Below are 12,288 nucleotides of genomic sequence, written 5' to 3' on the forward strand. Positions count from 1 at the left end.
AGAGGATCCAGCACAGTCAGCCTTTATATCCAGCCAGGATAACATTTCACATGTTTTGATTAAAATTAGCTAATTTGTAATTCTAGAACCTATGAAACTTAAAAGCTGCAATCCATATAGATCGCATTAGGCGATGCTCTGAGGGGCCAATGCCCTGTACTACAGACCTCTGCAGTCCTCAAAACTATGTGGGATTACAATGAGCAGTGACTCTCCGGTGGCTGCACAGAGCCCTCTCCGAAAATAGGATGTGTCACATATCTCACAAAGAAAGATCCCGCTCCTCTGGACTTGAAGCTACTACAGTTTGTTTCCAAAGAGATGCACCAACACATTATTTTGTTTGTGCCCCTAATACTACTCTTGTCCACATTCACACTTGAAGTGCACACAGCACCATGTACACGCTCAACACACAGGCAGCAAGAACGAGAACGCCTGCCTCGGGCAGGAAAGGGCACCTAACCGAAATTAGTGGTGTGCAAAAGAGGGGAGAGGGGAGGGGACGGCGCATTCCCGTTTAATTTTACATGGGGAGATCAATGTTCTGGAAAGCAAAGATATTTTCACTAGGCATCATGCATATTTATACACTCGCCTATATAGTATACATACTATGTGAACGAGTGACATTTTCCGGGCAGTCTTCCACTTATAATCAGCCTTTTAATAAATTACATATTCAAATTAAATCTCAGCAGCTTTATCTCGTAGCCAGACTATGCTGTTTTAGTGACTCTATCTGCGCATTTAACAACAAGTTCAGCTGAAGTCTAGCAATACATTGTAACCAACTTTGGGGAATTAGAGACATCAAACAGGCAGGGAACAGACATGGAAAACCGGCGCAAAAAATAGGACCGGTCCAGCCTGGAACAGCGACCTAATGATAAATGAAGTTCCAAAATAGCGGTTTTGTGCCATCGCAGCCATCCCAACATCTGGAGCGGCCGCTGGAGCACAGCTGGAGTGGCACCGGTTCCTAGCAAGCAGGACAGCCCTCCGCGCGGTGAATACACACTTCCATCAAAAGCAGCCCTCGGACAAGCCCTCGGACAAGCCACCTTCCAGCGACACCTCTGCGCTGCCGCGAGCCGCGGAGCCAAGCGGCGCAGCGGAGGAAGAGGCGAAAGGGGCACGGGGAGAAAAGGGGTCTCAAGTGCCAGACCGATGCACGGCTCAGACCGCAACGTTTCACTTTGACAATTTAATTACACAGTTGCAGCTGGCGATTGAAAATAGGACAGAAATACAGTGTTTAAAAGAGATCTCTTTCTTTCCTAACTTTAAGGGCTTCGCGGCTACCTGAGGGGGTAGCTATAGAAAGAAAGAGGAGAAAAAAAAAAAGGCTCATCATTGGCACCCGAGGAGCTTAAAAGCCCAACGAGAGAGTTATTTTTAAAAAATAAATAAAGCTGGTCAATGAACAGGATTTGCAGCCTGTGAATTCGTCTCTGTTTGCAGCCCAGGAGGCGGAGTTGAGACACATTCAGTGCATCCTACAAAAAAAAAAAAATGACAAGAGATCCTTTCTTATTTCATCTCCATGCTCGGAGGCGGGGGGTGCGGGGGGGGACCCCGCTCCCGTCCCCATCACAGGCACCTACCTTCATCTCCTCGTTGATCTCCCGCTTCACCGGGTGAGCCGGCTTCCTGCTCCTTTTATTTTCGGGAGGTCTCCCTTCTTTCTCCATTTCTGCCATTTTTTGCGCCTACTTGGTGGTGGTGGTGGTGGAGATGAAATGGCTGCTGGTGCTCTGGGGGGGCCGGGAGGGGCGCGGGGGGGCGGCGGCGGCGGCTCTCAGTGGTGGCAGGCGGCGCCGCGGAGGGCCCGGGGGGAGCGCGGCGGCGGCGGCGGCGGCGGCGGCGGGCGGGCGGGGGGCGCGGGCGGGCAGGGGCGCGGGTGCCCCGGCGAGTCAGCCATCTTCTGCCTCGCCGCCGGCCCGCATGGGAGCGGCGGGGCGGGCGGGCGGGAGGCAGCGCGGAGCGAGCCGGCCCCGCGCCTGCTGTGGCGCTGCTGGCGGGCTGCCGCGGAGGGGGCGGCGGAGGGAAGGGGGAGGCCGGCCCCGGACCGCCGGCGGGCGGGGCTTGCCGGCACCGAATCGGCCGCCGCTGCCCGCCATGGGAGCCGGGGAGGGGGGAGGTGCCGAGCACCGGGCGGAGCGGAGCGCGGCGGAGGGGAGGGGGCGGTGCGCACCCGCCCCCGCCCCCAGCCCGGGATGGGGAGGGGAGCCCGGTGCTCCCCACGAACACCCGAGGCGGCCGCCCGGTCTGTGCCCCCTACGCAGCCGACCCGTCCCGTGTCCGTCCCGACAGCGCCCGTCCCGTCCCCGCCGCTTTCAGCCGAGGCTCTTCCGCTGATCACTCCTGGTTTTCCCTTTATCTGTGGCGGGGAGGTGCGGATGAATGGTTTGGTGGGACGCGCTTCAGCGAGGAGGTGCCGGATTACAGCACACACTGTAGGCGATACATTGATTATTCCTAGGCTCTGCTTTCCCGCTTTCCCTGGCAGTCCCTGATTACCCGATAGAACACATTACGGCACGGGGGTGTCCATTGTTCCGATAGTCAAAATTGTAATCGTACGGGGTTTCTCATTATGACTGTGGTGCACCTTAAAATGATACGGTTTTTATAAAAACACCCAAACCCACAGTCGAGAGATGAACTGCGTTCCGTGTGGGCATGAGTAGGCTCCCCATAAAAATCTCTGTTTAGCCTGTCAAACACAAGTTCGGTTTGTGTGCAACAATGTTTAATTTACATTCTCTGTTTCTGAAGCTTTAAATCACTGGCACTTTTTAGCATAAAAAGTTGAGCACAACTTTGTTCGTTTCGTTACTAAAATGAGCCTTGCCTGCCTGTCAGAGTGATTTCTAGAGACACGGGGAACATTTTCCCCTGTGACTTTGAGAATAAGAAGAAACGGGGATTTTGCACAGTCTCAGCTGTTAGAGCATCGAGCATCAAAAGATGAGATAGCAACCAGACTGAACCTGTAAAATCCTAGAGCACATCCGCAGTGGTAAGGTCACGGCCGCTGCGAGGCGAAGGTGCTGCCACTCCCCTCGCTGCCTGAAAGAATCAGGCAGATATTGGAAAAAACCCAGCCCTGATCGTTTGTTTTTCGCAGAGCAGCAGGACCTCGCAGAGACCCTCGAGAAGGCTGTGCTGGCAGCAAAGAGTTGCAGGAGTTCAGCCGCAGCAGGGCTTGTGCTGTGGGCTCAGTCGGTTCTGCACACCCCAGGAACACAAGGTCTGGTCTCACACCCACCAAGCAGCAAGCATGAGAAGAAAACAAGGTTTATTTTTTTCTTGCTTGTAGTATTTTAAAATACAGTGATTTCTCAAACTTGTGGAAACTAACTTTTGACTACAGGTAAACTTCAAAGGATGGTGCTTAGTAGTGAGGTTTCCCTCCTCCCGTGCCCCACCACCGCCACCAACCTCACCTCTGTGTTTTGCTTACCGTATTCTATTACAAACAAATGGGTACAGTTAAGCTCTCGTTAAGTACAGGAGATATTCCTAGAATCTCAGTGTATTCTTTCGCACAATAAGACAGACAGCACAAGGGAAAGTTGCTTTTAAACACAAACTCACATGGCTCTTTGAAACCTTTGGCTGGAAAAAGCCAGCCAGCCTCAAATGACTATTCTGCTTCGAACAGCCACCACCTTGCTGATACAGTGTCATTCTAATGAAAAGGACAAAACTAGATCTTGTACTAGACATATGGCTAGTTTCTCTCTAGAGTGGATGGAAGAGTTTTAAGGAAAACCTTAAAATTTCTTGCTAAATAGAGTACTGCCTCAAATGCTTCTTGTTCAGTGAAACATCAGAGGACTGCTTCTCAACACTTACTATGTGTATCGTAATAAAGCCCTGACACTGTTTCATTAAGCACTGCATAAATTTAACAGGTTTGAGTCGACAATCTGACAAAAAGATTAATCTCAAACTCCCAACATAAACAGAACTTCCTTTAATGTTGGAAGATACTTTGCAGAAAGTATTTGCAAGCCTAGGTGATGTGACTACAGCAGGTTACAGTGAGTAGAGCAGAATGAATTTTCTTCGGGATCAAGTCTGTCATTCCAGTTTTCCTGACTAGCATCTGAAGGTTTGGCTGCAAATTGAAGCACTTCCCACCCCTTTTGCTACCAGTTCTGAATGCTGATTCTCACTTCTTGATCACCAAAAGTAACGGCATTCAGCTGGGGTTTTGTCACAGTATTTTTCTGCATACTTTTGAATGGAGATGTGAACTTATTTCTCCTGACAGTAGGCTCGTTTTCTCAGCTACTTCTGGTAAGCTCTTTAAAAAGAACTTCCAGTCCCCCAGTACCTTGTCAACCACCAGATGAAAGCCACAGTCTTAAAACATGCCCTGTTTATCTCAGTATTTAATGTAGGACTGGGATGGATACAAAAGTTCTACCTCTCTGTGTCCTAATAATAATATCTCCATCTCACAGCCGGTTATTTCTGCAACTGTCACGATTCCTACTTTTCTAGAGATGTTATTACCTTTATGTATTGCATATTATTACACTGCATATTCTTAGGAAGTTGTTCTTCTAGTGGCAGCATATGGAGGACCATCAGCTGTCAACACAGAAGTTCATGCATTTAGAGTGCTCAGACATTATCTGACACACATCGGAGGTACTGAAATAAGTTTTGGAAACCATCTAATTATTCCACTTGTTACTAAGTGTTAGGGAATGACTAACAAAAAAGAACACTTTCAGGTTTTAGTGGTAACTTGTGAATTCATAAGGGGAGGCAGAATATCAGAATCTATGGAAGCCACACATTTGTCAGACATACAATGGCATTGATCGGAACATCTCCAAAAAGTTATGAGAAAATAAATCTGCTATTTACATTACAGGCACCCTAACATTAAACACATTTACTGAACTGTGGCAGTACCACATATTTTTAGTATAAGAACCTGTATTTTCAGTAAAGAATCCTGTTTCTGTAGTTCTCAATATGGATTCTGCAAACATCTTAAACAGGTGAATAAAGGTGACATATTGGATCAGTAGAACTGCTCAGATTTATTTTAGGAGACAGAGATACTGGGGTATGTAGTATCAGTAAGCAGTTTGCAGCCAAAGAGGAAACCCTGATCATGTGGGAATCAGTGAAGATTTCACTCCTGAGTTTAATGAGACCAAATTCCTTGTGAAATTTTGAACGTGATTTAAAATCACTCTATTAGACACTCTATTAGACAGTGTGCTCTAACTACAGTGCAGTAGAGAAAGTCTCTTGCTGTCATGATGGTTCAAGGGTTTGAAGCTGGTTGGCTTTTTGGTCACTTTTAAAGTTGGGAAGAAACTATGGGAGTCCACCTTCTGGTGGTCTCTAAGTCATGGCAAGTACCTGAGCTTTTCCTTCCATTGCTCAAGCACATGCTCTACACCCAAGGCTCCATGTTTTACCAAACTCCTTATTTTTGTTCTATCACATATTTATTTCCAGCTCTGAATTTGCACTTGGGTTTTTTGCAAGCACAGTAATTTGGACATCTGAAAAATAAGCATCATATAAAATTACATGTGCAAATGAGTTGCCTAAAATAAATCACCCCAGGTTTAATTTATATTCTATTGTTTATATTCTATTTATTAATGTTTAAATGTTTTAAAAGGGGATCTATCCCCATACCAGAGCTGCTTTTTAGGTAACACAAAAGAAACACTTTTCTCCAAGTTCTTTATTTTGGCCTTTATTAATGCATAAGTCTCTTTAATATTATTAATGAGCTATTTCTTCTCGGTTTTTTCCTGCTGGGGAGGACGAGATAAACAAGCAGGTCTGATTTTTCCAGCTGCTAAATATGTAAGCAGCACGACGGCTTCAAAGCGAAAGGTTTTTAGAAGGCAGCAGCAACAAGCGAGCGGTGCTCTGGGGCCACTCTGGAAACAACGTGCCGGTTTTCAGAGGCAAGACCGGGACAAGCGGGACCATCCCCGGAGCCCGGTGCTGCCCGGCGGGAGGCGGAGGGGCCGCGGCCCCGCCGGCCCGGCCCGAGGAGCAGCATCCCCGCCCGGCGGCTGCGGCGAGAGCTCCCCCTCCTGTCCCGCTCCTTCCCAGCGCGGTGGGAAACGCATCATGGAGCCTCGGACACCGAAACGTGTTTAAGCACCAGTCTGCGTGCGATTATGCACGTATAAACCCTCACGTCCACCCACACACGCAGGGAGAAAGCTGAAGGTAAAAAGGGAGGCTGTTGTCTATTTTTTTTTTTTCCCCAAGTAACAGCCAGTAACGTCGCAGCCCAAAGAGAAGGTGAGGCTCGTAACTGGGTTCTCTTAATATTGCTGATAATTTACCTTATTATTCTCTGCTTGCCAAGGTGTTGTCAGCTCTCCATCAGGTTGCTTGGTAATGCCAGTCACCGTGGAAAACATATGTCTATGCAGTCTTTCACCTGTATCCGAGGGGAAGCCATAATAAACAGCAATTTAAATTCAGGTATTTGGTTTGCTGAAGTGTTTAATTAAACAAAGAAATTCATTATGTGAGTTCACAGAAAAGTTCCATTACGTTGGTTTATATATTTTTTTTTGTTTGACTTGAAGTGGAAATGTTCCTCTGACTTTTTGTTTGGCACGCTAAGATGATAGATTATTTATGCCATCAGAAGAAAATAAATGCAGTGAATAATTAAAATATTGGCTCCCAATATATTTTTTTAATAAGTAGACAGTCATTTTCATACACATGGAAAACATATATATGAGCTTCTCTCTTGCTTCAGTTCCACCCAAACCCCACTTCCACTTCAGTGATGTTTTTTCATCCATACCTTGGAGAAGGGGTACATTCCACTCGTTCCTGAGCTTGGACGAGCGCCCACAGCATTACTCGCACACAGTAGTGTCTGTAGATTCCTTTCTGCTGTGGATACTAATCTCAGTCCAGAGCTTCCTTCGACGATTAGAGGTGGTTCTGCAAAATGTCAAGAGGTAGCTTTTGCAAAGCAGACTCAGTATGGCAGTTGAAATGGGAGTAGTGGCGGCTTTCCAAATACAAAGGTCTGGAAATGTTTGGAGATATTTTAATATTGATGAATATTTTTTTTTTGTGCTGCTTTAGGGTATCAATGTCAAATCTGTATGAATTAATGGCAAGACAGTGCCTTACCATCATTAATGCTTTTTGAAATTTCTGGCAAAAAGAGAGAAACTTTATTTAACTTATTATGTTATTAATAACAATTGCTCTTTTGGCCTGAATCCTCACATAATTTGATAAACAGAAAGAAAAGTTAACTTGTTTCTTTCATTCTTTGTTAAATACTTCCAAGCGTCCTGTTAAAATGCCTTTTTGTTTCCTGTTTATTTTCTCATGTTCTTTACAACAAAAGTAAGTAAGAACAAGTCTTTAGCACAACAGAACACCCATGCTATTAAAAATCAATCAATATTAAACCTTTTTATAAGGTAGCAACACGTTAAAAAACAAATTAGTAAAAATATGTCCCGGACACAGTATTGACTGTGGGGAAAAATCTTTATCATCTGTCTACAGCTACACTCTGTCTATCCACTCTGGTTATTCAGTGACTCTTCTGTGATGCTTTCATATTGAATGCAATGCCAAAACTCAGGTAGAGAAAAATAAAGGACCTATGGATGGGCAAAAATCTTAGATACATTATACCAGATTTGAACTTGGCTGTGACAAACTATGGGTTTGCAGCTTCATTACAGCTAAGGTCTGTACTTCAGAATGAAATTAATCTTTTAAAAAGAGACTTTGTGAATTTTTGAAGTTTCCTTTGGTCCAAAAATGGTGCTCTACTTGGTCTGTCATACAGGTTGGTAAGAGCATATACTAAGCCCTACTTTCTTGAGGGTTTCTTCTTTCATTGGTGCTGACACCTAAAATGCTGATCTCCAAAGGCTGCTTTGGAGAAGGTCTGAGGTACTGAGGCACCCTCCTCACTCCATGTGTGCTGTGTCCCTGTTTTTTTACACACATCAAAAGCGGGGAACTGGTGAGGGGTGGAGACTTGTGCTCCCTGCAACAGTCCTAAGATGTAAACCTCCCTCTAAGGCGAACTGAGAATGTTTATAGACAAGGCTTATTCATTTCTTCACCTAACATTTCCTGACAACAACTGTTTCCTCCCCTTCTAGTTATTTTACTTCTCCATATAGAAGAAGGCAAGAGAGAGTCTTCTTGGTTTTACTTTAAAAATAGGCAAGACTTCCAGATGCTACAATGGCAGGAGAAGAGGGGGAAAGATTGTGTGAGATTGGGATACAGCAGAAAGTTCTCCCTTCTTTTTAACTTCACTCTTTTTTTAAAAAACAGATTATTTTGCTAATTCCTGAAAATACTGGTAACTTAGTCTACATCAAGTTCTTCCTAAAAAGTATCCCTACTCTTTTTGTCTCTCTGTGTAGAATAAAAGAATTTTTTACAATAATGATAGTGGTTTATACATTTTCTCATAATCCTGTATTTCCCCTGTAAGCTTTGTTGCATGATATAGTATGTCAGTTTAAGTAACATCTGTCAAGGGATGGAAAGCAATTGCAGGTTCTTTTCATTCATAAAGTCATTCTGGAGTTTCTTCATCCTTAATTTTCTTGTCATGTTTTCAAAAACATTACATCATTTTGTCCAAATTACCCCCTGCATTGCATATACAAGATACAGTAGGTTATTCATTTCTTTCCAGGACCCAAAGAAACATGTCAAGGGAACTACACTCATCTATACTAAATGATTTAGAGTTGGTAAAAGTTGAGCTTTGACATGTCATTATTTGACAATTACTCTTCTACTGTAATGCTTGTTTTCCTGCCAGCATCCACCAGAATCCTACATGACATGTGATTCAATCTCTTGATCTTCTCAGTTATATTTACATTAATTTTACATATCCTAATATACAGTGGCAATGCCTTCACATTGATGTGGTGAAAAGTCTGTCAAAACTTCCAAACATATCTTGGGCATGCATAAGAGAGATATATTCAGGACTAGGACAGGGCACACACCTAGCAAATCAAAGAATTGCTGGGATTGGAAAAGACCTCTGGAGATCACACAGTCCAACCTTGCTGCTCAGAGCAGGGCAGGTTGGTTCTGTGTCCAGTCATGTGTTGATCAAGTATGAAGGTTCCATAGCGTCTCTGGGCTGCCTCTTCCAGTGTTTGACCACATTCATAGTGAAAAAAAACCAAACTTTTTCTTATGTTTACATGGAATTTGGTGAACTTCAATTTGTGCCCATGTGCCTCTTGTCCTATCACTGAGAAAAGCCTGGTTCTGTCTTTTCTACTTCCCTCCCCTCATTCGGGTACTTAAACACATTGATCATACATTCTCTGGACCTTCTCTTCTTGCTAAACAATCTCAAATGTCTCAGCCTCTCAGATGCTTCAGTCCCTGTATCATCTCCATGGCCTTCCACTGTCCTTGTTCCAGTGTGTCCATGTCTCTCTGACATGGTGGAGCTCTGATCTTGACCCAGCTGTCCAGGTGTGTCTCACCAGAGCTGAGTAGAGAGGAAGGATCACATCCATTAACCTGCCAGCAGTGCTCTTCCTAATGCACCCCAGGAATCTTTGCTGCAAGGCAGCACTGCTGGCTCCTGTTCAGATTGTTGAATACCAGGGTCCCCAGGGCCTTCCCTGCAAGGCTGCTTTTTACCTGCTTCCCCAGCTTTGTTACCACAAATATTGTTCGGATCTGCGTGCAGGATTTCGCATTTCTTTGCTGAAATTCATGAGATTCTTGTCAGCCTTTTCTCCTGCATCTTATTAAATTTGTTTTGATTCATGATCTTTTAGGTAATTAGTAATACTATTAGCTGGAAATATTTTGTTTTCATTAACTGTGTGGCTTCTCCTAATTAAATAATGCATGTAACATTAATGATAATAATCTATGTCTCTTACCATAAGTAGATTTTGCTCAAAGACAGTCCTAAGAATCCTTTTCTACACAGGCAGGATCTTTTGCCCTAAAAGATGATCATCCTTCTCCATCCAAGGTTCTTGAAGTCCAGTGTGGTTATCGATTCCTTTTCACAGTGCTACTGGCTAGAGCAGAATTGACATGTTCTCACTACTGGTTTTCAGGTCACCAGAGGGTGTAGATGTGAGACAGTCACATACAGCTTCCATCCACCCAGATGGCTCAGCAAAGGCTTCCCACGAGACTTCACCTTTGGACAGCTTCTGGGAGTAGAGGGTCAGGAACACCGTGCTTATTTTCATTAGCATGCACTGAAGTCCTGCTCATGCACATGGCAAACCCCTGCCATGCTGGTGTTTATTCTGAGTATCATGAGAGGTCCCCAGGTGCACCACAGTTCCTGCAAGCTCAGGCAGCAGTGGCTTACAAAGCCAAGGCTCTGTATAATTTCTTCCTCTTGGCCCTCAGGACAATGTGAGAAGTGGCCTGCTGCAAGCTGTGTGTCACACCTCGTGTCTCTTGAGCCATGGTGAGAGGAGATGCAGACTGAGGTTCACTGGCCTTGCCCAAACTGCCAACACTAAAACCAGGTCCAAGGCCAACTCCAAAACCTTGCCACCCATATGATTAGTTGGGGTCTTCTTGTCTGTTGTTAACTAATATTACAGCTACCAGTTAGTATTACAGCTGTTTCACAAATGAGAAATCATCAGGCGAGAGATAAAGTGACAAAACACATGTACTGGAAGAGACTCATGGCCTCAACTAGAACTCAGCTCCTATGTCTTGTAAGACAGTCCTGTCACCATTAGAATGTGTAAGCTACCCTTCCTGGAAAAAAATGAAATGTGAGCCTCCCTTTGAACCAGCTTGACTTTGAGCTCCCTCATGAAACACCAACAACCTTTGAAAGAACACGAGGATGGCACCACTGACAGATTTTACCTCAGCTGGCTGCAAATAAAGTTATTTGAAATAACTGCCAAAGCTGTAATTTATCAGACTTTTTCACAGATTCCACAAAAGCAAGGAAATTCAAAGTTGAAAGGCTTTCTCCAGGCAGCACATGCCAGGCATTTGTGCATGAATTGCAGGAGGGGAAACGATATGTTTCCTTTAGAGCTGTTGTTGCCATCATGGAAAGCGAACAAGCATCTGTGCTTTGGAAATCAGTGGATGGAAGGTGTTCCGTGAAAGGCAGCATGTGGGAAAGCAGCTTAAAATGGTGAGAGTATATGAAAGTAGCAGGAGTTCTGAATGCCACTGGGGAGAAGAAATGGAACAAGGCTGACACATAGAAAGGTGGTGAGAAAGCAAAAAGAAATGCAAAGAAGAGTACACTGAAGGAAAAGAAACCCACCCACTTTTGGCTAGAGAATAGGTCTGAACAAGTTCCAAGAGAGGAACAGAGAAAGAGAAAAAATTATAGGGTAGATGGAAAGTGTATCTATTAGATGATTGTGCAGGTGAAAATGTAAGTTGAAGTTTTGGTGTTTTACTGTGGAAACAGATACAAAGCTGAAAATCAGATGTTCCAGCAGGACTCCTGATATAGCAAATCTGTACATTTATAGTATGTAAAACTTGTAGGATGATTCTTCTCTGTAGCATTTGCCACTGATCCTAAAAAAAAAAAAAAAAAAAAAAGGGAAGATTCACATTTAGGAATATTTAATTAAAGAGTACTACTTACCTTAAATCACCATAAGTAAGGGTTGTACTGCCAGTCCTAAGGCTCTTAATTTCACTCCAGGGCTGACGATTTCCTGTGTCACTACACTGTGAAGCTGAATCCAGAGTAACAATTTAATACTTGAGTGCCCAGAGTCAGGCAAATGCTTTGCATAAAAGTGTTCTCTTGTGCTTGTGGAGTGCCTGCAGCTCCCCTGGAGACCTGGTGGGTGCTAAGCACCTCTGAAAATCAGGTCACTGTCATTCAAGAGCTCAGAAAGCAACTGAGGTGTCAAAGTTTAAGACTAAACTTACAAGTAAGTGACATCATTGCAGAAGACTGTGTCCCTGAAGGACTGCTGTGCTTTCAATCATTTGAATTTTGCTATGTGATAGACATGCATTTGTAAATTAGATGCCTTTAGAGCTTGTGACAGCCTCCAGAAATTAGGAAAAAAGAAAGAGGGCATTACAGAGGAAAGAAGGAAGACAAGGGGAATTAATAAAACAGAAATGGATGGAGATGTTGTTCAAGATTATTTTAGACTAGTTTGGGCATTCCTCATTGGTTCTGACTGTGGATAGGAAGCTTAAAATAAATTAAATGAAGTGGGGTTCTTCCACATAACACATTAAAAAAAACTGGGGAACACAGTGTCCACA

The 12,288-nt window shown here is 44.2% G+C and overlaps 2 protein-coding genes and 1 long non-coding RNA gene across 5 annotated transcripts in view; 1 reads left to right on the top strand and 2 right to left on the bottom strand.

Moving 5' to 3' along the window:
• Nucleotides 1-1,836, bottom strand: part of SOBP (sine oculis binding protein homolog) — a 112,359-nt gene extending 110,523 nt beyond the window's left edge. The window contains exon 1 of one of the 2 annotated variants that reach the window (XM_036379566.2): nucleotides 1,608-1,836. In XM_036379566.2, coding sequence (XP_036235459.1) covers nucleotides 1,608-1,703 — 96 coding nt within the window. In that variant the 5' untranslated portion in view covers nucleotides 1,704-1,836. The remainder of the gene's footprint in view (nucleotides 1-1,607) is intronic. The other variant, XM_036379565.2, reaches the window with a different exon arrangement.
• A 1,110-nt stretch (nucleotides 1,837-2,946) lies between these two features.
• The window catches only part of PDSS2 (decaprenyl diphosphate synthase subunit 2), a 126,407-nt gene continuing 117,065 nt past the window's right edge, over nucleotides 2,947-12,288 (top strand). The window contains exons 1-2 of one of the 2 annotated variants that reach the window (XM_036379955.2): nucleotides 2,947-3,302; nucleotides 6,374-6,492. The gene's annotated coding sequence lies outside the window, so the exon portion shown is untranslated. Of the gene's footprint in view, nucleotides 3,303-5,818; nucleotides 6,493-12,288 lie in introns of those variants that run through there. The other variant, XM_036379956.2, reaches the window with a different exon arrangement.
• On the bottom strand, nucleotides 5,717-8,661 carry LOC118684813 (uncharacterized). The gene is made up of 3 exons (XR_004979893.1): nucleotides 6,827-8,661; nucleotides 6,351-6,448; nucleotides 5,717-5,933 (listed from the first exon to the last, which is right to left on the bottom strand). It is a non-coding gene; the product is annotated as an uncharacterized LOC118684813 (long non-coding RNA).

The sequence above is a fragment of the Molothrus ater genome, chromosome 3, assembly GCF_012460135.2.
Source record: "Molothrus ater isolate BHLD 08-10-18 breed brown headed cowbird chromosome 3, BPBGC_Mater_1.1, whole genome shotgun sequence".
NCBI classification, from domain to species: Eukaryota; Metazoa; Chordata; class Aves; order Passeriformes; family Icteridae; genus Molothrus; species Molothrus ater.